At 32.5% G+C, this 27,443-nt stretch overlaps 2 protein-coding genes across 2 annotated transcripts; both read right to left on the bottom strand.

Moving 5' to 3' along the window:
* Window positions 1-1,985: 1,985 nt before the first annotated feature.
* Window positions 1,986-10,008, bottom strand: LOC120192091 (protein RKD2-like). The gene is made up of 5 exons (XM_039194942.1): window positions 9,890-10,008; window positions 9,630-9,778; window positions 8,826-9,160; window positions 8,204-8,596; window positions 1,986-2,174 (listed from the first exon to the last, which is right to left on the bottom strand). Exons 1-5 carry the CDS (start codon window positions 10,006-10,008, stop codon window positions 1,986-1,988), a joined length of 1,185 nt encoding a protein of 394 aa, XP_039050873.1.
* A 2,320-nt stretch (window positions 10,009-12,328) lies between these two features.
* Window positions 12,329-26,777, bottom strand: LOC120192090 (LON peptidase N-terminal domain and RING finger protein 3-like). The gene is made up of 18 exons (XM_039194940.1): window positions 26,426-26,777; window positions 25,086-25,187; window positions 24,851-24,933; window positions 24,591-24,675; window positions 24,398-24,484; window positions 23,875-23,936; window positions 23,599-23,792; window positions 23,455-23,515; window positions 22,891-23,005; window positions 22,456-22,494; window positions 22,303-22,364; window positions 21,929-21,965; window positions 14,547-14,596; window positions 14,366-14,432; window positions 14,081-14,153; window positions 13,639-13,718; window positions 13,476-13,544; window positions 12,329-12,578 (listed from the first exon to the last, which is right to left on the bottom strand). The coding sequence occupies exons 1-18, from the start codon at window positions 26,630-26,632 to the stop codon at window positions 12,525-12,527; spliced, it is 1,527 nt and encodes a 508-aa protein (XP_039050871.1). The 5' UTR covers window positions 26,633-26,777; the 3' UTR covers window positions 12,329-12,524.
* Window positions 26,778-27,443: the final 666 nt, after the last annotated feature.

The raw sequence follows: 27,443 nt of genomic DNA, 5'->3' as shown, positions 1-27,443 counted from the left end.
TACGAAGCTTTATATGGGAGAAAATGTCGAACACTATTAAATTGGTTTGAATTAAAAGACAAGAATATGGTTGACCCTGATTTATTGAAAAAGGTTGAGGATAAAGTGATAAAGTTATTCTGAAAGTATAGCCTTGGAAGAAAGTATTGTGGTTTAGGGCGCAAAGGAGAAACTGGGTCCGAGATTTATTGGACTTTATAAGATTTTAAAAAGGGTCAGACCAATAGCTTATCAATTAGCTTTACCTCCAGAAATATACAAGAACCATAATATTTTTCATGTGTCGTTGCTTATGAAGTACCAATCAGTTCCATCGTATGTTATTTCATTGGAGGAAATAGAGATTCGACCAGATTTGACTTATGAAGAAGAACCAGTATGGATCTTGGATCGAGAAATCAAGAAACTGCATAGTAAGACAATTCCTCTAGTTAAGTGCTTTGGTAAAAGCTTAAAGTCTTAAAATTCTAGGACAAATTTTTCTTAAGGGGGAGAATTGTAATACCCCCAAATATCAGGTCAGTGACTATATTATACGTATTTAAAATTTTGGTAGGCTAATTTGAATAAATTGAATAGTACCAGGATTTAGTTAGGAAATTATGTTTAAAACTAATTATTAAGAATGGAAGGATAGAGGGGCAATTTGATCTTTTAGAATGAATGAATTTAATATTCATTCTTTTGGGGATATTTATTAGGATGAATAAGAGAAAAAGGGAAAAACTGCAAGAAAATTGGTTCTCTATTCTTCTTTTTCCCGTCGTCACGTGCCCCCATAACAAAGGTAAGATTCCTTCAAGTTGGTTTTTCCTTTCATTTATGGGTTGGTTTTGAAACCTTAAGTGATATAGAAGCTTAAGGAAAGCTTAAGAGTGAATAAAACTAAGAGATTAGTAATTTATTATAGATTTAATAAAATTGATTTTTAAGTGATTTGATGAAATAGGGTCAGTTATTGGAGTTTAAAGGCATATTTGACTTATCAAAGAAGTAAATAAGAAATTGGGAGCCTTATAAGTGATTGAAAACATGTTTGAAATTTGGGTGTGATTCTTAGTTTTGAGTGTCCTTTGGAGATTTTGAATGTTATAAGGAGATTTTTGTATTGCACTATGTGTGCAACCTCACGAAATTCATAATGAGTTTATGAATTTCCGTATTGGCACTATATGTGCAACCTCACGAAATTCATAACGAGTTTATGAATTTCCGTATTGGAACTATGTGTGCAACCCCACGAAATTCATAATGAGTTTATGAATTTCCGTATTGGCACTATGTGTGCATCCTCACGAAATTCATAATGAGTTTATGAATTATCGTATTGACACTATGTGTACACCCCATGTAATTCATAATGAGTTTGTGAATTACCGTATCGGCACTATGTGTGCAAAACCATGGAATTTATAATGACTTAATATATTCAATTCGTATTTTGATAGTTATGATATACTTATGTTTTGATTTCAACTCATTATGATTTTGCCTCACTAAGTATATACTTAGCGTGTGATTGATTTTCACATGTAGGTAAAAGGCAGGATTATAATTAAAGAGTACATAGCAACTCCAAGCATCAAGGAATATAATACAATATCAGTAAGACATTCTATGATGAAATTTTGACTCAGTTTAGTGGCATGTACTTATGAAAGTCCTATTAGCTCTATTTAACTATTTTGGAAACTAGTTTGTAATAGATTAGCTGAATCATTTTATGCTAATTTTAAATATGAATAATATGAACAAGTATTACAAATTTGAGTAAAATTGTTTAATATATATATATAATTGAAGAATGTCTTACAAATTATATTATCAAATTGTTTTATCTAAAGAAACAAAAATTTTACTGGTTTTTAAGTACCAAAATTGTTTCAAAAGTAATGTGACATATGTGACTCGTGTACGGAAACGTATACGGGAAATGGGTATTACACATAAGGTTGGCTACTAGCAGTAGTACTAGAAGATGACATTCATGGAGGCGACTGTTGCTCCGTCATCAGCTTCCTCTTCTTGTAATTTGCCTTGAAACACGCTTTTCTAAGTCTCTTAGTCTTATCTTCCAACTCCATGTCCGACATCGATTCCAACATCTTCATCTCCCTCCCCAAAACCTCCATTGCCTCCCTCAGCTTCCTTTCGCTCCCCTCACCCTCCTCTGTCTGCAACATCATAATATTCGTTTTGTGTTTGTATTCATGTTACTTACATTATAAACAGAAAGAAATGAGTCCATTAAGCGACTTCAATTGTTGAAAGGAGTCTTATTCTCCCCAGAGGTCTCGAATTCGAACAATATACAGAGTGTTTGTTGTCAATGACTAAAAAATATTCTAAATAGATATTATCTTGTAATGACTTTTTACTATTAAAAAATGAATATAGATCATAGGAGGAAAATGTGTACCTGAATGTTATTGATAAAGGTTTTGAGGCTCATAAATTTCTGGTGCGACCACTGGCGGATTCCGACTCTTTTATGTGTGGTCTATGTGGTATGGGTTACAAATCAACTTAAAAATATACATGGGTTTTGGAGTGGAGGTGGGAATATCTTCTACTGAAGTTGTTCTCGATAGGTTTAAATGTTTGATGTATTAAAGGATTATTGGAATAGAACGAGTTGATGCAATTGTAATTATATTCGATTTGGTATTAGTTCGTTGGATCGATGGTGTACTTTGTACTACTTGACTATATGTGCTCTTTTCTTCCATTTAGATGCAGTAAGGTTTTACGAGATATACAATTTAGGTTTTATATCATTTCAATAATATTATTGTCGAAGAAAAAATATGCACAATTTGAAACTTACCTTGAATCTATTGAAAGATGGGGAGGGAAAAGTGATGAAGATTCTTCTCGTTTTGTGCACCAATGATCACACCAAAATAATGTAAATTTATTCACATTATCATGTGGTTTGAATTTTAATAACTCAATGTTTACATTTGTCGTAAAATGAAAGTTTAGTGATAAAAATAGTATATACCCTAAAATTTAATTATATCTAGTGTAATTTACCCTTAAAAAGTTTGAGTTTTTGGACTAAAATAACTTTTTCAAATTGAGTATGGAAAAGAGGAATTTACCCCTTTTTTACTAAAATTTTATATTGGGGGGACTAAAAGAGCTATTTTACCAAACCGAGGTGGCATGGCTCCTGGCTGCTCCTGGTTATATATATATATATATATATATATATATATAATTACAAAAATGCAAACAGAGCGGGAAAAAAGAGAAATTTGTTGCAAACAAAGGAAACATCTATGTAAACCGTTCGGCAGTCTTAATATACGAATAAGAAAATACGTTATCGATTTTTTTATTATTTTTTTAATAAAACTGATAAAAATTATCTAAAATATTATTATTTCTACCTAAAACATTAATATTTTTTAATATTTCCGGTAAAGTGTTCCAATAATAACAAAATCAGAGGAAAAAAATAACAAAATCAGTAGCGTTTTACCAGATATGTTAACAAAACCAGTAAAACATCCAATAATAATAAAATCGATATAAATAATAATATTTTCGATAATTTTTTACTAATTTTATTAAAAAAGTAATAATAAAACCAACAATATCTTTCCTTAATTATATATTAAAGATGCCACAAGGATACTTTCCACTCAATAAGATCTCAGAACTTTCAGTAGAAATTAGGAAACGGATGCTCTTAAAGCATTCACATGATCTATCCATGTCCCCCATAAGAGAGCAGACGAAAGAGTCTCAGATACAAAACCCAAGAATAATATCACAAAGTCCTCTAGAAAATGATGATAAGAAGAACCAATGTGGGGTTCAATGGGATTCCGACAATGAAGCAGACATTCAGGCGTTTTCTCGAAGCCAAACTCTGTTGGAAGGACACTCTCGATGTAACTCTGATCTTCAAGCTCATTCTCGAACAACCAGTGTCTGTCTTTCAACCGGTGGAACCACGACAGAAGACTTCATAGACCATGGAGATATGGTCGATCGAGGACTCGATGTAGCTAGAAGCTAGAGATCTGCCGAGGCCACGATCTCTGGGTACCGTAGCCAGGCTGATGGGATTGGAGCCTCTTAGATCAGACGATCCGAACAGTCCAACGGCAACTTCTATCAGCGCGAGAAGCTTGTTAAAAGACTCTACTTGACCGCGGTGGAAAAATGGTTAGATAAATTAAAATATTAATTTTTTGGTTTTCATGTCAGCACCATGCTAGAACTAAATGACCATACTATCCGACTCATAATGAGTTAATGATCCAGTGTTACAATTAAAATTAAAATTAAATTGTATAATTTAATTAATTTTAAATATAGTGGTAAATAGATATAAATACTGATATTTAATATAATTTATCTTAAAATTTAACAATTTTCTCTTAATCATTAATTGCTCTCATGTTTTTCAATCTTAAAGTTCTATCTAATAAAAAAAGTTAAAAACTAATTTAATGAAGAATATCAAATTTGAGGATTAATTTAATTTGGGCATCTGTCCCTTTGGGGATGTTTGGTTCGGGGAACGTAAGATTCTCATGGAATGGAATCTACATTCCCCCGTTTGGTTGGTCGGTAATCTCATTCTCAGTAATATAAGATTACCAAAAGTGAATTTTTTAGGGTATATTACCGGGAATATCATTAGCTCTATTCCCTTAGGTATTGTTGGATTATCGACTTTTTGGACTAAAATGCCCTTAATTTTTTTTCTCAAAAATATCATTCTTCTGTCATTGAATAATAAAATTTTTACGAAGGTTAAATTACAAATTTATCCTGAAACTATTTTAGATTTATAAAAAAAATCTATAATTAAAATTTTATATAAAGTTCAGAAGTTAAAATAAAATTTTACCATTTCATTAAACCTTTTTATATTTTCAATTTTATAAAAAAATTATATAAATTTTATGAATTTAATTTTTTTAAAAGAAAATATATAAATATCTTATATTAATATTAGAGTAGAATTCAACTTGTTAAAAAAACAAATATATAATAAGGACAATTTGGTCAAATATACATTCCAATAATCTTTTATTCCTTTAACCAAACAGGGTAATCTTACATTCCTGCTAAACCAACCAAACAAAAAATATAACATTCTCAGTAATCCTATTCTCTGATAATCTTTTATTCTAAATGGTAATCTTACATTCCGTGAACCAAATGCACCATTTTGGGTATTTTTGTTTGTCGATCCGAGCAGAATCACATGGCAATGTAGCCCCCAACTTCACCTAAAAATAATTTTATTTATTTATATAATAAATTTAAAAAAATTAATGAGATAATTATAAATTAATTCTTTAATTTTATTTAAGAAAATTATATGTTGACTTTTAAGTTTGTATTAAGGTTCTGTCCAGGTTAGATATTAATTTAAAATAAAAAAGAACCTAGGATAAAATACAGAAGAGATCATTGAATTATGTTAATATCCTCTTTTTTGACAAGTAGACTTTTAAATATTACAAAATAACCATTAAATTTATTAAACTATTACAAAATAGTTATTAAATATATGAAACTATTACAAAATGATTGTATTAAAATATTTGAAAATTTAATGAATGAAAATATCATTTTAACATAATTAAGCGGCATTCGATATACTTTACTCAATAAATTATTATGTATTTGTGTGTTTATACATTTTGATACATCATATTTAAGTATTTAGATTAATTTTTTTAGTTAACTATTGGTATTCAATATATTTATTAACTAATTCATATTAGGTTTTGTAGAGGTTTATTATGAGGTGACCCTCCCAACCCAATTTGCTTCATTCATAATTGTCGAGATTCGAAAGAAATATAGTGTCCTATCTCAATAGACAATCTGATTGTCGGTAGTATTTTGATTATTTTTCCCAAAAAAAAACAATATAATGTGTATCTGCCGATCTGATGGAATCTCAATACTCTACTTTTGTCATTTTCAGGGTTGTTTCTTTAGCATTTTCTTGTTTTAAGCTATAAAGTATCATTATAATCAAGTCAAGTTAAATGTAATTATTTGATTTTTTTAGCTATAAATCGAGTATATCACTTAAATATCTAGGCATATTTTATATTAAATCAATCTCATTATATTTAAAAAAAATCAATAATTATAAAATTATTTACTATTTAACTTTAGGGTTAGTTATACTATTCATACAATAAGTATACCAAATTTTCAGTTTCATACATAATGTTTTAAAATTCTCGGTTTCATACATGATGTTTTCTGTCATTAACGGGTTGAAGGTGGCGTAAACCCTATGACCACTAACAAAATGATACGTGACACTTTAAAAAATATTTAAAAAATATTTTTTATTAAAAATAAAACCCATTTTCTCCTTATTTGCAACGGACAATTTATATCAAGGTTTTCTTCAGAAAAATTGAGGGATTTGATTTTGTATCAATCAAGGCTTGTGTTCTGAAATTTTAGGTAAACAAGTGTTTTTTCAATTTCATTTTTATTTTTGTTTGGGTATTTTCACATTTTTTTGTTGATATTAAAATGATTATAGGGTTCTTTTTGATTTCATTTGGGTATTTTCACAAATTTATTTTTGGGGTTCTTTTTTATTTTATTTGGGTTATACAAATTTTGGCTTGCTTATTCGTTTTGAATTTGTTTTTCATTCGATTGTTTTAAAGGATGTCGTCATATTCTTCAAACTCAAAGGAAAGAAACTGTCGAGGATTTTTTTTCAATTGTGGGAAGAAAGCTGAAATCCGTACTTCCATAAAAGAATTAACCAAAGACCAATGATTCTTTAGTTGTTTAAATTGGTTCCAGGTTAATTCTTCTTCATGGATTGATGAAATGTGACACTTAATAGAAATTAGTGATAATAGTAATGAAAATTTATTTATTATTTTGAATTGAATTTATGAAATGTGATGCATGAGGATGGATGTAAATTCTTTCGTTGGGTTGATGAAGATGTTGAAGATAAATACGAAAAGGGCATTATTTTTGAATTTATGACAGAAAATAACATGTTCTTAAAGAAGAATCGAGAGTTGAAGGTTGCTCAAGTATTGCTGAAATGCAGAAGAGATTGTTGTGTAAGTGATTGTTCAAAATTGTTGGAGGTGGAGGAGAAGTCGAGGAAGGTCAAGTGTGAAACTTGTATGTACAGGTTTGTGATATTGTTGTTTATGTTTTTTGGTGTACTGTTTTCCATGAGTAATTCATAGATTAGAATTGCTCACCTTGCAAAGTGTCCAAGGTTGATGTAGTGTACAAGGTTGTTTTAGTTGTTTTCTATGGTGTACTTTTATGTACTTGTTAACTTTATGCTAGTTTTAGCTATACAAGGTTACTTAAACAACTTGATGTTTATGAAATGTTTTTTATTATACATCTATTGCAAATTTATAGTAGGGGTGTTTAAAAAATCTATAATCGTTAACTGTAATTATTAATCAATATAATTGTTACATTTAACAGATTAATTAACTGAATCGTAAATGCTAAACGGTTTTGGTTAACCGAACCGTTAAAAATTATGGTTAATAATTAAGGTTATAGTTACAAATTTTGATAAACGGCTAACTGTTAATAAATTAAATTTATAATAATATTGGAAGATGTACATACTTACACCAGTGTAAGTACATGTTAAGTGCTATACTCTTTGGGAGATACATACTTACACATGTGTAAGTATGTGTTAAGTGCTACACTATTTTATTTTATTCACTTACACCAGTGTATGTATGTGTTTAGTGCTATACATTTTTATTTTATTCACTTACATCGTCGTAAGTATGAGACCATTTAAAATCCACGTGGAAAATAAGGGGAAATTGGGTTTTATGTTTTAAAAAATTTAAAATATTCTTTTAAGTGCCACGTGTCATTTTTTAGTGGTCATAGGATTCCACGTCACCTTCCGTGACGGAAGTGGGTGAACCCATTAACGGCAGAAAATATCATGTATGAAATTGAAAATTTTAAAACATTATATATGAAACTGAGAATTTAGTATACTTCAGGTATGAATGAGGTAATTAACCCTTACATTTATTATTAAAAACATATAAAAATTTCAAAATAAAAGCATCCCATGAAAGATTATTCATCAACGTTAAAAGCTTTTAAGTTTTTCTCTGATGTATATCAAACATCAAAGCAACTACGTACATATACATTTGTGTCTATATATATATATATAACAAACAGGACAAAATAAGACAAAAAGATCAAAAGGATCAATATTCATAGTATTTGTGTAATGAAAACAGGCAAACTCAGCATTAGATGATGATGTCGGTCGATGAAAAAAGTCAGATAAAAGAGCTTTCATTTCATCATCATATTCTTCATTTCCCATGTCATAAGGTTGGCTACTAGCAGTAGTATCAGAAGATGACACTAATGGCGGCGACTGCTGCTCCATCATCAGCTTCCTCTTCTTGTAATTCGCCTTGAAACACGCTTGTCTAAGCCTCTTAGTCTTGTCTTCCAACTTCATGTCCGGCATCGATTCCAACATCTTCCTCTCCCTCCCTAAAACCTCCATCGCCTCCCTCAGCTTCCTGTCGCTTCCCTCACCCTCCTCCGTCTGCAACACCTGTACATTCGTTTCATGTTCGTATTTGTGTTAGTTACGTTAAAAACATAAAGAAAGGAATCCATTAAACTATCTCAATTGTTGAAAGAAGTCTTATTCTAGAGTCTCGAATTCGAACAGTCTACGGAATATGTTATCAACGACTAAAAATGATTCTAACAGATACTCTCTTATAATCATCTCATACTATTAGAAAAATAAATATCGACCATAGGAAGAAAATATGTACCTGAATGTTGTTGATAAGGGTTTTGAGGCTCATAAGTTTCCGGTGCGGCCACCGGCGGATTCCGAGTTCCCTACACCTTTTCTTCAACAATGTCAGCCCTACGTTGAGCTCTTTGGCCGCTTGTGTTATAGGCATGTAAAAGTATTGGGAGATTACTTCCTTTGACGGCATTTTAGCGTTAGGGTTGCATTTCTTTTCCCTTTTAGCTTTGTTTTCCTTCGCTAATCCTTCTTCTCCATTGTTAACCTTCAAAACCTTTTGATTTTTGGGTTCAAACAATGCTCCTACTTCATTCCAAAATCCATTGCCATTTTCATATCCGAGAAGCTGATCCTCTGCAAAGATAATTACAAATATTTTATATATTTTTAATATTTATATTTATGTATATACATATAAATGATCCCTTGTGGTCGGGTAGATAAACTTTTTTAGTGCTCATTGTGTTTGAGTACAACTAAATTTAAAGTTGAATCAAATAGAAATCTAAATAAGATTTTTTGTGTTCTGGTCATGGTTAAGATCGAAATCAAATGAATCAAAACTTTAAATACAAAAATAACTTCTTTAGTACCCTTTGTTTCTGAATCCTAACTAATATTAAATTTAGAATAAAAAAGCCGATAGCTTCTAATTGGAGAGAATACTTTTAACATTGTTTTCTCTGTAAAATTTAAACTTGAATATCTTACTTAAAAGATATCGAACTCTCAACCTAATAACCATTATACATATACATAAATAAAAATATATATATATATATATACATTGTGGTGTTTTGATTTATGAATTTATAAACCTCACCTTGAGTTGAACTTTGTTGGATGTCCAAAGGAGCATATAAACAGAAGCTGCTCATCAATGGAACACCAGCATTGTCAAAGCTCTCCTGGATGGGAAACTCATCAAAGTTGTTTTGCTGCCAATCCAAGGAATTATAGAATACACTTGCACTGAAACAAAGCATTAGAGCATAAAATTCTTGAGAAAATCGTAATCATGCGAGCACATTTACGGTGATAATCGCGATTACGGACATAGCAAATACGAAATCCGAAACTTACCTTGAATCTATTGGAAGATGGGGAGCGAAAAGCGATGAAGAATCTCCTCGTTTATCCACATGAAGATGATTATCAGACTTAGACCAGCTGCTGCCATTAAAGGAGTAGTGACTTCCCATTTTGCTTTTCGAGATTGTGAGAAAAATTATATGGGTTTGGAAATGTGAAGAGCCTATTGATATATATATATATATATGTATGTATGTGATGAAATGAAGAATGAGATAACTATTGATGATTGTGGATGATGGTGCGGCGCCATGGATGAAACTGACCATGCATGCATGCATGAAGATGTCTTTAAAGACTCATTATTATGAGATTAGGTTAATAAAAACGATTTTTCGCATTTAATTAATTTTGTAACTGCAGATGAATGATTGTAATTGAAAGAAAATTATGTGTTTCAGTGTAACTCCCTGATAATAAAATCTTATTAAAAGGTAGAACACAAGTGCATATACTTCGTGCGTCCATTAATTGGGTCATGATTAAAACTGATTATGGGATTTTTATTAAACTGATTAAAATCATAGGTAAAATTACGTTTAATTTTTATTTTGTTATCTCGTCGTAGAAATATGATGTGGTATAGTATAGTAACACTTTTAGTTCCAAAACTTATCAATTCTATCAAATTCATCATAATCTTAAATAATTTTAATAAATCTTTAATATTTAAACATTATTACTAAATTAATAATAAATTATTAAATTATTTCAAACTAAAATAGGAATAAATTGATAAAACTTTTAATATTAAAGATTTATTAAATTATTTTAAATTAGATCAATTTAATAGAATCTGTAAATTTTGATGACTAAAACTATTATTATTTCATGTCACTTCACCATTTCCATATAAATAGTACTCAAACTTGATAGCAAACTTGATAGCAATGTATTTTAAAAGAAAAAATAGTTAGATGATAAATAAAATTTACATGATCGAGCTTCAGTAATTTAGATTTTGTCCCAAAAAGGTAAAAATTTTGTAGATAAATCTCGATCATGACTCGAACTAAAATCTATACAGTAAATTTTGAGCCACTTTAAGTAACAAAATTTGAATTTAAATATATTTAGGTACTTATTTTTTCATAATTGTTTTATTCTATTCACTCCAATTTCAGAAAATAAACTAATCCACATTTAAGGGCATAACTAGGGGTGTATTCGGTTCGGTTCGGTTTTTTATCAAAAATTGAACCGAACTGAAATAAACGGTTTTTCAAAATTTAAATCGAAACCGAATAGTTAAAAAAACGAAAAAACCGAAATCTGTTTTTCGGTTCGATTCGATTTTTTTAACGGTTCGGTTTTTCAGTTCGGTTCAGTTTTTTAATGAAAAAATCACTTGAACCTATAATTTTTTAAAAAAAATTGTCTATTCGGTTCAATATGGAACAAATGGGTTCCATATGAAAAACTCGAACTGAACCTAATCAATAGAATTGAGACTTTAAATCAATCCAAAAACCGAACCGTATAAGGTCAAACCAAATCAAACCGAACCGTTTTACTCTGTTCATGTCTGTTTTTCAATTTTCTCGATTTTGTTGTTCAGCCCTATGCTGAACCACCTTTATTTAGAAGTGTCAAGTGACACCTATTTTTTTATAATTTTTATATATGAAAATATTAAAAATAAAATTAATAATACACTAAAAAAATATTAACACTATTAATTTATCCTTTGTTTAATTTTAAATATGTATATATACTCTTTTAATATTATGACTCCGTAATTTAAATTTTCTTATTCTACTCTGAATGACATTTTAATTATTTTCGATGACATGACGTCTAAAAATTGTTCATCACTTTGGGTTTTTAAGAAAATTGTTACAAAATTAGAAAGATGCTAGAAAATAATTGATCGCAAATAAAAAGGAAAATATAAAAAATTCAAACACAAATTCGTGTGAAAAACCTTAACCAAGAAAAAATACAGATAAAAAAAGAGATTCATTAGGAAACAATTTTATAAGAGATACGAAAAACATTTATCTTTAACTATATATATATATTAGGATCTGCTTACACAATATAAAACTATTTAATTTTACACAGATTTAGAACAATTTGATGAGTGAAAAATAAATAAATGAGATAGACTTCTTGTTATTTTTTCTAGTGAATATCTTCTCATTTCCTATTATTAATCTCAGTCATCTATTTTCACTCATCTAATAGTTCTAAATCTTTATAAAACTAAAAGAGTTTTACATTGTGTAATAGAGTTCTATCTATATATATACTAAACTCTAGACAATGAACTTATATTATGTTATAAGATTCCGTAAATTGTTTAGACCAAAACCTAACTAATTTCAAATCATAATTTATAACAAAAACATATACATTATTCTAATAAATTTGAAAAAAGCATAAAATTAAAATTTAGTAGGCAAATATATAAACAAAAACAGAGTCCTTAAAGCATTCAAGAAATTGGATTCAAAATAATGACTTTACAACAAACATAGGGACCCACAGACTTCTATAGTGTGGCCCAAAGAATATTGAATCAAATATATATATATATAAATTAAGGTCGAATTAATTTATTGTATTTGTTAAATATATATATATATATAAACTGCATCCATATTATCATAAGTATCACTGTACATTACCGATGACCTTGTGATTCTGTTCTCAGGTATATCAGTCCCCTTCGTATCCTCTACAAAACAAAAATGATGATTCAAACATTTATAATATGGTGCCTTGGTTCGACTCTTTAATTTTCTTGAAGAGTTTATGCTCGAGTATATATGGATATGAGCATGAAAATATAATCTTTTAAATATATGAAAAATAAAATATATCCATATCAAGTATATAGTTACAAAACAGAGTCAGAATCGAACTATAAGAAAACTAACACGAATGGAGGGTAACAAGAGTAAAAGAAGTCGCGGCACAACCAAAATTTTGAGAAATTTTCATTATAATATTAAACTATTTTTGAAATTTTTATGTAGGTCACTTCAAAATTTTAAAAATTCTCACCCAATCTTAATTTTTTTTAATATTTTTAATTATACCATTTCAGAATTGTTAAAAAATCTCATTAAACCTCCCAAAAGTTTTGAAAATTTTAATTAGTCCCTCACATATTTTAAAAATCTCTCATTAAGTTCCTCAAAAAATTTTAAAATTTTGATTAGACCCCCCAAATTATACCGTCAAAATCAGTCACTGGGGGACTAAGTTTTTTTTTTAAACTTTAAACAAACAAATCCAAAAAGTTTATTAAACCATAAAAGATAAAGGAATTAGGGCTTAATTTCACTAATTTTAAAATTAAAAGATCTTAAAAAGTAATTAAACCAGGAAAATCAGGGATTAAGACTTAATTTTATTAATTTTAAAACTAACAAAATCCTAAAAATAATTAAATCAGAAATTTTTGGGAGGAGTTAGAGCTTAATTTTAACTACAAGTGATTTAAATTGCAATTAAATCATCAAGGTTGGGGGAGGGGCCATGCGTGCCTCTGTCCCTGCATAGCTATATAGAACAGTCGCACCAGATTCAAAGTAACCAACTGCCTTACAATGCGACTGAAAAATCATACCTCTCCTGTATCTCGGATACGTAGCAGTTCCAATTTTTCCGAAGGCCTTCGATTTGACACGGTAGCAAGCTGTCCGATGGTCCGAGTTGGTGATCATTATATAATCAAATTCAAACAATAACTAAATCATATACCAACGATATAATGGGAGAAAGAACCGTACCCAGAAACTGAAGCGCTCAGGGTCTCGTGTATTAGGCATCATTGCTTCAACGTTATAGAGCATCTCAAGCCTTCTTCGATCTGTGCAGAAGTTGGGAAAAGTAGTAACAACACACATTATATGTTCGTTATGCTAAAGAAAATTCGAGACGATAAATAACCCTCCTTACTCGGTCTCGAAACCTATTAAACCACAAAAAAAATCGGGGACAACGAAAAGTTGTAGCAACATTAAAACTCTAAACCTTAAAAGTTTTCGAACATGTCGCCTTTTGGCATCTTAGTACATGGTAAGATAGAACCATATCAGTCTGCCTCGAGAAAATGTGGTGAAATGAGACTAGCTCAATTTATTAGAACCATGTTTTAAGATGAATCGATATTAGAGAAGTATTAACAGTATGGTTTCTAAAATTTCAATGTATCCGACTTAAGAGTCTTACCTCGTGTTGCTTCTTTTGCCGTACTTAGCCATGACCGAGCATATGCTGCTGCATTATTTGTCAACTCCTGCAACTGTAAGCATCATGGGCATTATTATACTATGTTGCTTGGACTCTTCAATTTTCATGAAATACTCGTGTCTGACACTTCGATTTGGAGATTTGACCTATAAGGATCCTCCAATACCCGTGTCCGACACTTGCACCCGGGTCCAAGTAACTTAGTTATTACATAAAATAACTAGTTGATGCTTATTGGCAACAACAAAAAATGATAAATCATACATCTTCTCTTTCTCTAGCATCTCTTGGGGGTACGTCTTGTACCCACTCGACCTCTGCCATTCGATATCTGCAAAGATTGCAAAAGTATGACGTCCCACAACAAAAACTAGTAGGGGCATGAATATTTGAAACTGTGAGTAAAAGCATATGGTGTACATGATCAGATGATGAGAAAACTAACCCATCTTGGTCCCATGATCTGAGGATGCGAAATCTCCGGCGACTTTCAATCTGCATTTTGTATAAATATATGATTATTTTTTGCCAGATTTAAATACAAACATTATGTGTCCAACATTGGGGTAAAAAAGAGGTTTTCTCTAGTAGCTTCTTGATGCTAGCTTACAGGTTTAGCTGAATAAACATAGAAAGATTCAAATTATATTACTGTAAAAGAGGCTTTCTCTAGTAGCCTCTTGATATTATTGTATCAACCTTCAGATCAGAAAACGCACAAATTCCTTTTTGTTTCTCGTAAGGGTGAGCAAAACTCGATTTGGCTCATAATTTCACAAACTCGACTCGAAAAAAATTTCAAATAAAATTTGAGTTATAAAATAGGACTCGAATAACTCGAAATTTGTAGTGGATTGGTTTTCAAGTTCTAGTCGAATCTCTCAACTTTGCATGATATATGTATACTGCATATGAAAAAATACAAAGAAATATATATGCATATTGTATATGGTTATAGAAAGCAGTTTAAATTGGAATCAATTAGAAATTTTCAACTTTTGCCTTTGTTCAGTTTAAGAGTGAGGCAGATTTGAAGAGGGCAGTCGAGGTCTTAAATGGTGTTCTGATAGATGGGAGAAAGATTTCAGTTGGTCCTGCAAGATACAAGGGAACTCCTTCCTGGTTAGAGGGAAAGAATACTGCCTCAAAGAAGGTTCTCAGTCAGAATATCGCTGGAACATCCAATTCCAATCAGGCGAAAGTTTTAAATAATGGTTTTAGGGATGTTAGGTCTTACAAAGATGCTTTGTTGTCAAGCAGAAGTGCAATGGGGAACAAGGCGAATTCATCCAATGATATTCATAGGGGGAAAGTGAAGAAAAATATTCTGGAAATGCATATTCCTTCTGAAAGCTCAAGTTGGGTTAAAAGGTCATTAACGGGGATTATTAAACATTCATTTCAGATTGAGTCAGTTCAAAAGGCGTTACTTAAAGATGGCTTTGAATTCCAAGTTGTCGATGGGACATGTGTGGAATTCTTGTGTTATTGTCTTTAATTCATCTGAAGAGATGTGGGATACTTGGTTGAAGAGGAAAGAAGAACTAGAGTTATGGTTTGATAGATTAGCACCTTTTTTGAATGATGAGGGTGTCCCAATGGCCTTCTATTTAGTGGAATTAGTGGGGGTTCCTCTGTTATGCTGGAATGATCAGTTCTTCAAACAATTAACAAGGAGATAGGGGATATTTGTTGACATTCATGATGCCACTACGAAAAAAGAAGACCTCACAACGGCGAAAATATTATTGAGGGTGGAAAGTTTTTTTGATGTTCCGGAGGTGATCTCTCTTGGTTCATACGGAAGATCATTTAAAGTGTGCATCAAGGTGGGATCGGCGAGCCAGGCTTCAAGTTCTTTTTTTGGCAGCTCTCCGGTGGAAGATTACGGTGGGGGACAGTTTGGAGAGAAGTTCTCTGTAGAGGAAGAAGTCAAATTGATGTCAGAAAGTGGGAAAGATACAGATGGTTCAGCAAAGATTTTCGGCAAAGAGTTGACAATTGGTTTGACAATGGAGCTTTTCATGATTCTGGGGAAGTTGGCGGGGAGAAACAGCTCCCAAGACTTTCCATAGATAGGAATGGCATTAATTGTGGACTGTCAGAAAGTCAGAATATTGGGAGTACAAAAGTTGGTGATTTTGCCGGGCTAGGAATTAGAAATTCAAATTTTTCTACTTATGGATCTCAGCCCAATCAGATGATGAGGGACATTCAGGGCTTTTTGTTTCAAAAATAATTCCAGCTGGTCAAGTAATTAATATAGACAAGTTTGGCAGAATGATCCACAAGCATAATTCTATTAACTCTGGAAATTCTAATAAAGAAGAGGGGAATGACTCAGATTCGGAGAAGTGTCTTCAGGCTGGATTAGGGCAAATTGGACCAGAGTTAATGTTGTTAGATCCAAGTACTAATATGGCAGAAAGTTTTTCAAGGGGGAGAACTCGATGCAGAAATAAAAGACCGTTGTCTTCAAAAAGTGTTCCGTTAGAGAGAAGAAAAACAAGCAGCTATAAGAGGATTATACAAGGTCTAGGGACAGAAAATTCGGGCATGGGAGTGTTTTGAATGTTATGCCTGAAAGAGAGGAGGAATTAATCAGTAAGGAATGGGAGTTTCAGTTCTCAAAAGATGCTCAACAGATGGTGGATGTGGAGGTTGCAGGAGAGTTGTTAGAAGGAGAAAGCACTAGATTCAGTTCGGGCTTTGACATCAGAAGAGCTAAAAGACGGCTGTTAAGGGAACTGTGTCTTCTTCAGCTTTTTCGAATGTAATGGAGGAAGCCCTAGCTACTTGGGAAATAAGCAAGCTATTGAGGGTGTCCTTTAAGAAAGGGAATGAGGCTTTTTTGGATAAGATTATCAACTTGGAGAAAGAATTGAATATAGTCAATCAAGGTAATCTTGATGGGGGTTTAGATTGATGATTTTTTAATGATGATGTTAAAGTTATCAATTGTAACTTGGAATGTTAGAGGCTTAGGTACAAAAGAGAAGCAAAAGGCTGTTCAGAGGCTAGTTTCAGAATACTCTCCTCATTTTCTGTGGCTGCAAGAAACTAAATTAGAGAAGATTCAGAGATCTTTTTTTAGAAGGAACGGGTTAAAAAATTACAAGGGGTTATTAAGTCTCCATCGGTTGGTTCAGCAGGGGGGTTACTGAGTTGCTGGGATGACAACATTTTTGAGTTGCAAAATCAGTTCATAACCAGCAGATTTATTGCTATTTCTGGGAGATTTCGTGCTAATAATTTCAGGTGCAAATTTATTAATGTGTATGGTCCTTCTGTTGAGGAGGAGAAAGGGAGCTTTTTTGAAGAATTAAGCATGTTTATAGGAGGTCAAAGTGATCCTATTTGTGTTGGAGGGGACCTTAATGTTTATCTACATGAAGTTGAGAAGATTGGTAGAGCTCAGAACAAGAGTTCAATAGGGATTTTCAGCCAATTTATGTTTAATACAGGGTTGATTGATTTGCCATTGAGTGGGGGTAGATTTACTTGGTGTAACAACCAAGATTCCCCGACCTATGTAAGGCTGGACAGATTTTTGGTTGATAGCCAATTCATGGCTGCTTTTCCAGATCTTGTTCAATCGTTACTACCAAGGTCTGTCTCAGACCATAATGCAGTTTGAAAATGGAGGTATGGATTGGGGGAAAAAACCGTTTAAACTATTTAATTATTTGATGGATGAAGATGGATTCTAGGATCTGGTCAAATCTACATTTCAAGAATGTAAGAGCTTTCGGAGAAATGTTGGAATTTTCAATAATCTAAAGCAAACCAAATCAGCCATCAAGAATTGGGCAGGGAAGAGGGACAAGTTTCCAGGAGTTCTAATTTCTGAGTTAGAATTGAAGATTCATAAGCTAGAAATGGATGGTCTGCATATGCAAAATGGTTCCAATAGTGAAAAAGCAGTTGAACTGAAGGAATTAAGATCAGAATTGTGGAATTTGTATAAGATAGAGGAGCAGATTTGGTTCCAGAATTCAAGATCGAAGTGGGTTGAAGACGGGGACAGAAATACCAGATTCTTTCATATGTGTGCTTCAGTTAGGAGGAAGAGAAACGCTTTGAATGTTCTAATTAGCAGGGGAAATGTTATTCAAGACCCGAACGTTATAAAGGCCACTGTTAGAGATCACTTTTTTAAGGCTTTCAATGATAAGTCTACCTTAGAAGTGGAAGATATAGGACTGCATTTTTCCAGTATCTCATATGAGCAGAATCAGATTTTGGAGAAAGTTTTCACAAAGGAGGAGATATGGGATACTTTAAAGTCTTGCAATAGCAATAAAGCTCCGGGGCCGGATGGTTTTAATATGGGCTTTTTCAAAAGATATTGGAATGTTCTTAAGGGAGAGATTTTGAAGTTCTTTCATAATTTTTACTTGGGGAATGATTGGGATCATGGCATTAATCATACCTTTATTATCCTCATTCCTAAGACTTCTAACTGTGGTGATCTTGATGATTATAACCTATTAGCTTCGTTGGTGGATTATATAAGATCCTCTCTAAATGTCTTTTGAGGAGATTGAGGAGTTGTATTTCAGACTTAATTAGTCCTACTCGGTTTGCTTTCACCCAAGGTAGACAAATATTGGATTGCTCTTTAATTGCAAATGAAGGAGTAGATTTTTGGAGGAAAAATGGAATTAAAGGCTGTGTTTTCAAGGCTGGTTTCAAGAAAGCATATGATTCGGTTGATTGGGATATTTTGTTTCTATTGATGGAGAAAATGGGATTTGGTCCCAGGTGGAGAGGTTGGATCATAGAATGTGTTTCCACAGCTTCTGTTTCGGTTTTAGTTAATGGAGTTCCTTCTGAGGAAATCCCAATGGCAAAGGGACTTAGACAGTGATGTTCTTTATCCCCTTTGTTGTTTAATTTTATTGGAGAACTTCTTAATTTGTTGATTTTAAAGGCTGTTGACCAGGGGCTGGTTCTTGGCAGAAATGAAGGCTCATTCACTTTATCTCATTTACAGTTTGCGGATGATCTCATTATATTTTGTGGTGCATCTAAAATGCAGATTTTAAATGTGAAGAGGGTGTTCGTGTGTTTCAAGTAATCTCAGGTTTACAGCTCAACATGAAGAAAAGTAAATTGTTTGGTGTTAATTTGAATGAGGAGGAAGTTCAGGATTGGGCTAACACTATCGGTTGTTCAGTTGGTAGTTTTCTCTCTGACTACCTAGGGCTTCCTTTGGGAGCTACTAGGAATTCTGCAGCTCTATGGAATCCAGTGATTAATAATTTTACCATAAACCTATCTGGGTGGAAGGCTTCTTCCCTTTCTTTAGCAGGAAGATTGGTATTGGTTAAGTCGGTTCTATGTTCACTTCCTACCTATTATTTATCTTTATTTAAGTTACCAGCTTCGGTTCTTAAAACTCTCAACTCAATTATGTCTAATTTCTTATGGAGAGGAAGAAATGGTAAAAATAAAATTCATTGAGTTTCTTGGCCGAATGTGAACAAACCTAAGACTGAGGGGGGTTTCGGTATTCTTAATCTAAATTTCATGAATAGAGCACTTCTTCAAAAATGGTCCTGGAGGTTTGCCAATGAAAGGGAGTCTGTTTGGAGGGCATTTATTTTTTCAAAATATAATCTAGATTCTTCTCTGTTATTGTTTGACGGTAAAATCCCTCAAAAAGTCTCTTGGATTTGGAGATCTCTTATTAATAATCACTTTGTGGAGGACAATTTTGGTTCCAAGTTTGTGCAGTTTTCGAGTAGGAGATGGAAGATTAATTCGGTTTTGGCAGGATAATTGGGTTTTGGATTCTCCTCTTTTGCTCATTTTCCCTAGATTGTTTTCTATTTCCACTAATAAAATGGACAAATTATTTGAATTTGGGGAATATAGTTCTTCGGGCTGGATTTGGGATGTGCAATTTCGAAGGAATTTAAATGACTGGGAATTAGAGCAGTGGGCTAATTTGATGGCTGTCATTTCCTCTATTTCATTATCAATGGAGATTTCTGATGGGATGATGTGGAAAGGTACTGGGGATGGGGTATACACTGTAAAATCTGGTATTAAATTATGTTCATCAGATTCTTTGGGTTCGGAGGACGTCCACTTTTGGAAGAAGATTATTTGGAGGGGTGACTTGCCGCCAAGAGTGGAGTCTTTTATGTGGCAGGTTGTTTTAGGGAAGTTGGTTGTTAAGACAGAACTTGTTAAAAGAGGTGTTCAAGGTATTGAAGACGTGGTATGTCCTCTTTGCAAGTTGGAGGATGAGTCTTCCTCACATTTGTTTATCTCTTGTTCGGTGGTTTGGGTTATTTGGAACAAATTTCTGAATTTCTGGAGGATAAAGATTGTTTTTCATGATAATGCGAAAAGCTTTCTTCTTGCTTAGGTTGCTATGAAGACTAACTCTCCAATTTGGTCTTTAATTCCAGGGTCGTCCTTTGGACAACTTGGAAAATAAGGAATCTAATTGTGTTTGAGGAGGGAAGTTAGATATGGTTGAATATTTCTTCTTAGCAAGGTTTAGGCTTGCTTCTTGGTTCCTAGCAAAGCACAAAGAGGTTTCTATCCCTAAAGATTCTCTTATTTCAGATCCTTCCTTAGGGGACTCGTGTTCTTTTAATGCCAATCAGATTGTTTCTGTTTCTCCTTGGTCCCCTCCTCCTAAAGGTTTTGTAAAACTTAATGTTGACACAGCTACTACTAGAGATTGGAAGAAGAGTGGGATAAAAGGAGTTTTAAAGGATTCCACAGGGTTGACCTTAGGCTTTTTCAAGGAAACTGTTGGTCAAGGGCCTCCGACCTATATGGAATTAAAAGCTATTCAGAAGGGGTTGGTGTTCTATGCTGATTTTCGAGAGAGTTTCAAGGACCGTTTGATTATTGAAAGTGACAGCAAGATGGTCATGGATTGGGTTAAGGAGGTAGAATTATGTCCTGATGTTTATGCTTTTATGGTTAAAGATATTGTTCATAGGCTTGATGTATTACATGGTGTTGTTAGATGGGTAAATAGTACAACTAATTTAGAGGCTAATGCCTTAGCTAAAGAAGGAATTGGTTGATTTAGTGTTGTTTACTATGGGTGGTTTATGGGTGTTTATTGTATTTATGTTTTTCATGGGGGTGTTTTGTAGGTTGTATCTTATGTAATTTCTTTTGTTCAATAATACCCTAAGGCACTCTTTTCCTCCTTCCGCTGATTAAGGATCTTCTCTACAAGCTCCTTTAATCAAGAAGGCGGTTTTTAACGAGGCCTGAAATTCTTATCAAAAAAAATGAGTACAATAACATTATAAATATTTACAATTAAATTTAAACAAAAACTTGAACAACTCGACCCGAAATAATTTTAAATAAAGTTTTGAGTTATAAAATAGAATTTAACTCGATAACTCAAAATTTTAACTCAACTCGTTTGAATGCTCTCCCCTAGTTTCTCGTATAAAGAAAAGCTTACTCATGTATTCGTATACTTAAACATATGCCCGTAAGTAGTAATGCATTAAAAAACATGAAAGTTCGGTTCTAGAAAACAAGCCACTGAATGTAGGGAAAGACCACTAGTAGCAAGGAAGCTTCTAGATTCGCATAAAATTCTAAAGCCGGGGTAATATACGAAAACCCCATCTATGACCAAGCTGCAGTTTATTGTTTAGTTTAAGGAACGATTAATCTTATATTATTTGTTTCTAAAATGTCTGCTTTATCAGAGACTTTCAGATGGAGGAATTGCAAATGAATAAAAGCTATTTTTGCAACTTTAGTGCATATAACACAAAAAATCTTATTGAAGGCAAGGCGAAGGTAAGGCAAAGGAAAGTTGATAATGTTCACCTCTAGAACAAAGCGTCCATCAGGAAGTGGCTCACATCTACATATTTAGAGCACATGAAATGATCATAAGGTTAAAACACATAATCTTTTCAAAACAAAATTTGAGCTATGGTGCAATGCTTTTCGATTGAAGAAAGGTTTACAAGCCACGTACTCGGTGATCTCCACTTCACAAGCAAAATCAGCAATGGTATCTGTAGCGGGATCACGGATGACCTACATTAATAACGGATCAAAAAAATAAATAGTGAGGGCCCCACATCTACATATTTAGCACATGAAATGATCATAAGGTTAAACACATAATCTTTTCAAAACAAAATTGAGCTATGGTGCAATGCTTTTCGATTGAAGAAAGGTTACAAGCCACGTACTCGGTGATCTCCACTTCACAAGCAAAATCAGCAATGGTATCTGTAGCGGGATCACGGATGACCTACATTAATAACGGATCAAAAAAATAAATAGTGAGGGCCATTACACATGCTTTGACAAAAGAAAGAAGAACCAATGAAAATAAGGCCCACCATTCCCATCCTATGATTCCCTTCCATTATTCTCCTCACCTGTTTTCAAGCAAATAAAACTAAATCATGGTGATCAGAGCAAAAAAATATGCATGTAGAAGTGGGCTTTAAAGGTAAGATGAACAACTCAAACTGATGTCAATTGCAAAAACAGGCTAACAATTCACTTTTCCACATTACAAATCCAGTAGCAACGCACTTTAGACACAGGAAGTAATCAGCCTGAACATATGCACCAAATGTAAGAACATGTGACTAACAATTGTAACCTTTAGTTCAGCTATCAACATGGAAGGATTGCATGCCTTGACAACCAAATAAATAAATATAAATATTTAAAAAACCAATGAATCACTACCAGGTTAGCCAGGCAGTGACCCTAGTCGATTAAGATCAAATAAATTCAGACAGAAGGATTCGTCTAAGAGGCTACACTAAGAAACTTTTATTTATACAAAATTGGTAGGATAAGTTAAAGAATGTGTGCTCTGACCTCCTTTCATCATATTCTTCTGGGAAGTTCTTTTGTATGATGTTGTTTAGCGTTACACTATCAAACAAGTAATGTTATTAATAATAGTAAAAAAAAAGAACAGAAATCCATGCCAAAGAAGTATAAATACTTTCAAAGAAGAAAATAGCAAACTAACACTTAGCAAAATGTAAGAAGTTGACAGAAGACAATTCCCAAGTTCAGTTATCATAAACTACATGTGGATATGCCAAGTTCTTTAGGTATGAACAGGTCTTCATATGCTAATTGAATCAACTGAGGCCATAAGATTCAAAACTTAGATCATTGTTCTCCAAAAGAACAACATGAATAAAAATCTACAAACTGTCAGTTGCAGCCTACTGTATCTGTAATATAGAAGAAATGAATAGTTGTTTCTCAACTAATCACACAAGCCAGTCAAACAGCTGAGGTTCAAGATCATGATTCCCTCCCAATTTCCTAACAGAAGTACTTCAATTGATAACCAAAGACCAGAAGATTACCTTATTGCACATGTCCTAGGACTAATAAATAACACTGTTCGGCACAATGGGCATTTGTTACCTATCATTTTAATACAAGGTCAGAAAATAGCATGGTGATAAAAAGCACAATAAGAATTGGAATCAACAACCACAAATACTCACTGCGATCCATTGTCTGAAATAAACATGAGCGACAAAAAGAATGCCCGCAAGGTGTTGTTATGGGTTCATATAGTAACTTCAGACAAAGTGTGCAATCAAAATCATCAGTACGTTCGGGCCCCTCATGGCCTCTAGTCTGCACCAAGCTGGAAGGCCTCCTCTCCAAACTCTGAAGAGCAGCCCGGAGAACGGCACTATTTATTACCAGAAGTAAGGATCATTCAGATCAGAAACTAAAATTCAATATATGTTAAAACAAAATAAAACATAAACTACCTGAAAGGATCAATTTGAAGACCAGAAAGAATAATATCCCATGCCACCTCATATCTTTCCAACTGCATGGTGAAAACAATACAAATGCTTGATAAAACCAATATGGCATAGATAAGTGAATGAACATGTGCATATGTATGTTAAGACAATAATAGTACATGGAGAGGCCCACAAGACTTTTAGCTAGGGAATTTTGAACAACTTTGGATGTGCATGTGTAAAATGCAGGGTCAAAACAAAACAATAGAGAAATCAGGCTGCATAGATTATGCACATGTTCTTGTGCATTTGTTATCAAGCATAACTAGATATACACCCATAGTAATTTTAGCTTGGATCCATTTATATCAATCAATCCATCACTTACCAGAATTAGAGCATTGGCCTTTAAGATATAGGATCTTACTTCATTATTTTGCAAGCTCATTAACCTCTCAGCATCCTTAAGAGCAAGCTGAAAAAATAGTAATAAAGTTTCATTCTTACAGAAAGTCTGCTTTATATCAATCAATCCATCACTTACCAGAATTAGAGCATTGGCCTTTAAGATATAGGATCTTACTTCATTATTTTGCAAGCTCATTAACCTCTCAGCATCCTTAAGAGCAAGCTGAAAAAATAGTAATAAAGTTTCATTCTTACAGAAAGTCTGTAAAAGAGATAAATAAAGCAGAATGTTCTTCTGAGCAATTTAAGGATTAAAGCAATAAGCATACTTCAGCAAGTGTTGTCATATCCAGTCCATTCAATGGTCTATATTCAGAAGCTGTTGGTGATCTACCTTTCAGAAACTGACTAATCCTGCATAAGAATTTCCACAAGTTCTCCAGCATAATTAACAGGTAGCACAGGACTTCAAAGAATGCCAAACGAACATGTAAATGAAGGAAGTATGTACACACATATGTACATATGTTGTATCTATTTATGCACACATCTCTACAAAACAGTGACAACTAGCATTTACAAACCTAACCTCATGTAGGCAGCACTTCTATTACCAAGAATAACAGGATCACCAGGTTTCATGTTATTGGCCCTTGAGTAATTGTTGATAGCCTGAATGAAAAACATTATGTATCAGCAAAGGAACAATACAATAGAAACAAGTAACCAAATGTATAATTCTTATGAAATTTAGCATTGTTGTTTCAGTCATCATAATAAACAGACATAAAGTTAAAGAACCGTTAAGAAAGTAAGATTTTAACCTCCTCAAAACGATTCTCTCGGAATGCTCGGTTTCCATTCTCCATAAGATCATAAACATGACTATATCGGTCCCATGGCAATGATCCTACTCCTTCATTTGCCTACACTTCAACCAGGGTTCATTAAATTCTTAAATATTGTAGGAAAAAAAACACTCTGCACGGCAAAGATGCACAATAACTAGAGTAAATTTTCATTTATTGCTAGAAAACTCATAGATGAACTGAAACCCTAATTACGCCAACCAAAGATTAATTATAGAGAGACAAATCATCACTTCTTTTTAGTTTTTTGGTTATAGATTTCAGTCATCAGATTCACAGTTATCAAAACCAATATAAATCAGCTATTTCTTCTTTATTTATTTTGACCAAAATTTAATGTGCCAACTGCCAATAATGTTAAGAAAAATTCCAATAAAACATAGCACACTCAGAGAGTTAAGAAATGAAATGTGAGTCCTCTGTTAGTAAACTTAAATATATAATTGGACCTTCCTCATCAACTTAAATTTTTTGGATAATTGTTTACCTAAGTTAATATGGTATCAAAACTCCCAAGTTAGAACCCCAGACATCCGTTTCCCCTTTAATATTTCTTCACTCGATGTAACTTTGCCTATCTGGCTATGTGATACTGCCCTAACCGCTGTTCAGCTTGCATCTTTGGTTTCACATAGGTTCACGTGCAAGCTTATTAAGCATTCATTTGGCTTGCAGGTGAAGGGACATGTTCCCCTTTTGATAATTCGGTTATCCAATTTAACAGTTGCCTAGAAATTCTCAGCACCCAAACTTATAGTGAAGGATAAAACAAACAAATATGACAGTTAAATTTTGTGTTATTTCCCACATTGTTACCAACTACCAAACAATTCTAAGAAACCCACAACTAAAACAAAAAAAATTTGAAGGAGTAAACGAAAACGGAATGAATACAGCTGTTTGATCATCAAGAAAAATGCATGAACCTGATGAGGGGGGGGAGTTTCATAACTTCTTTCAGTCTTAGCTTTTTAATTTCTTCAAACAAAATAAAGCAAGACATAAAAATATAAAATAATTGCACAACAGACTCAGAACCTATTATCCTTTTTTTTTCTTAAACCATCAAAGAGATAACTTTGTTATATAATAAGATTTTAGGCAGCCATTTTTATTCAAAGATAATAAATAAAAATACATATTCTTAATTCTCTCACACAGGAACGAAACTTTCCAGATAAAGCAAAATAAAAGCTAACATATTTTAAAAAAATAAAACGCATGCTCGTTATTCTCTGTTCCTACATTTTCTCAGCATCCAAACAGTCCTCGGAAGTACAAGAAGAAGTACTTACCCAAACGTAATCTTCCACATCATCAATTCCTTCTAAGACGATTCCCGAAGACGACGCCGGTGCATCAGACATTGCCGCAAAAAATGAGAAAAAAAAACTCCAAAATAATACTGAAAATTGGAGATAATAATGAAATCTGAACGGGGAGAAGTTGAAAAGAAAATTCGAAGCAATCGCGTCTAGTTCTTCGTCGTACGTTCCTCGCATGGACCAAATTCCTCTACGTGTTCACTTTCATATCGCTTTCCAGTCTTCCATTACGAGACTTTAATTGAAATTAAAATGACCATTTATTATTATTATTTTATTTTTTAAAAAGATCTTTAAGGCTGAGAGCTATTCTGGCTGTGGCTGGCAAAAGGGAAGGCTCTTATCGGGTGAGGCCGGCTTTTCAAATTTTCAACTGTAAAACTATAAAATGGGATAGTGTAACATTTAGTCCTTAAACTTTCAATTTTACAATTTGATCTCTAAACTTTTTTAAAAAAATTAGTCCAAAAATTTGTATTTTGTGTCCTTTTAGTGATATGAAATTACGATATTATTTCATATTATCACTGAATCATTGGAATTGATAAGAAAAAACATTTTAATTGTAATTTAATTATTTTGATATATATATATAAAAATAATCGATTGAGGTTTAACTCGGTTAAAATTTTTAAAAAGAAAGATCACTAGTTTACAGTAATTAATGAAAATCAATTACAGATGAAGAAATATTTTTATCTTGTACAAATATTGTTCAAAATAGATTTTATCACAATTACAGATGAAGAAATATTTTATTAAAACTATATTTTATAAAATTTATTCAACAATAAATAACTTATACGTAACTCTTATTAAATATAGATTCTAACATTAAAAGTATAGTTTTTATTATTTTAATATTGTATAGAAGTATACCCACGCTAACACAGTGCTCGAATGAGTTCGTTTAGATTTTCTTTGAAAGATTAAATATCAAAACTATATATGAATTTCGATTAAATTTGTAATAATGTATTTGAATTTA

This window comes from Hibiscus syriacus, unplaced genomic scaffold (assembly GCF_006381635.1).
Source record: "Hibiscus syriacus cultivar Baekdansim isolate YM2019G1 unplaced genomic scaffold, ASM638163v2 tig00116971_pilon, whole genome shotgun sequence".
Classification (NCBI taxonomy): domain Eukaryota; kingdom Viridiplantae; phylum Streptophyta; class Magnoliopsida; order Malvales; family Malvaceae; genus Hibiscus; species Hibiscus syriacus.
This window is presented reverse-complemented; position numbering and strand designations above follow the sequence as displayed.

Coding starts and splice junctions, on each gene's coding strand:
- LOC120192090 (XM_039194940.1), bottom strand. CDS start 26,632: ATGCGAGGAACGTACGACGAAGAACTAGACGCGATTGCTTCGAATTTT. Junction 22,495..22,890: donor GTATAAATAAAAGTTTCTTA/GTGTAGCCTCTT, acceptor GCTTGAAAACAG/GTGAGGAGAATAATGGAAGG. Junction 14,597..21,928: donor ATGGACGCTTTGTTCTAGAG/GTGAACATTATC, acceptor TACAAAATGCAG/ATTGAAAGTCGCCGGAGATT.
- LOC120192091 (XM_039194942.1), bottom strand. CDS start 10,008: ATGGGAAGTCACTACTCCTTTAATGGCAGCAGCTGGTCTAAGTCTGAT. Junction 9,161..9,629: donor CCAACAAAGTTCAACTCAAG/GTGAGGTTTATA, acceptor TTATCTTTGCAG/AGGATCAGCTTCTCGGATAT. Junction 2,175..8,203: donor TTTTTGTCTTATTTTGTCCT/GTTTGTTATATA, acceptor ATGATGTTGCAG/ACAGAGGAGGGTGAGGGGAG.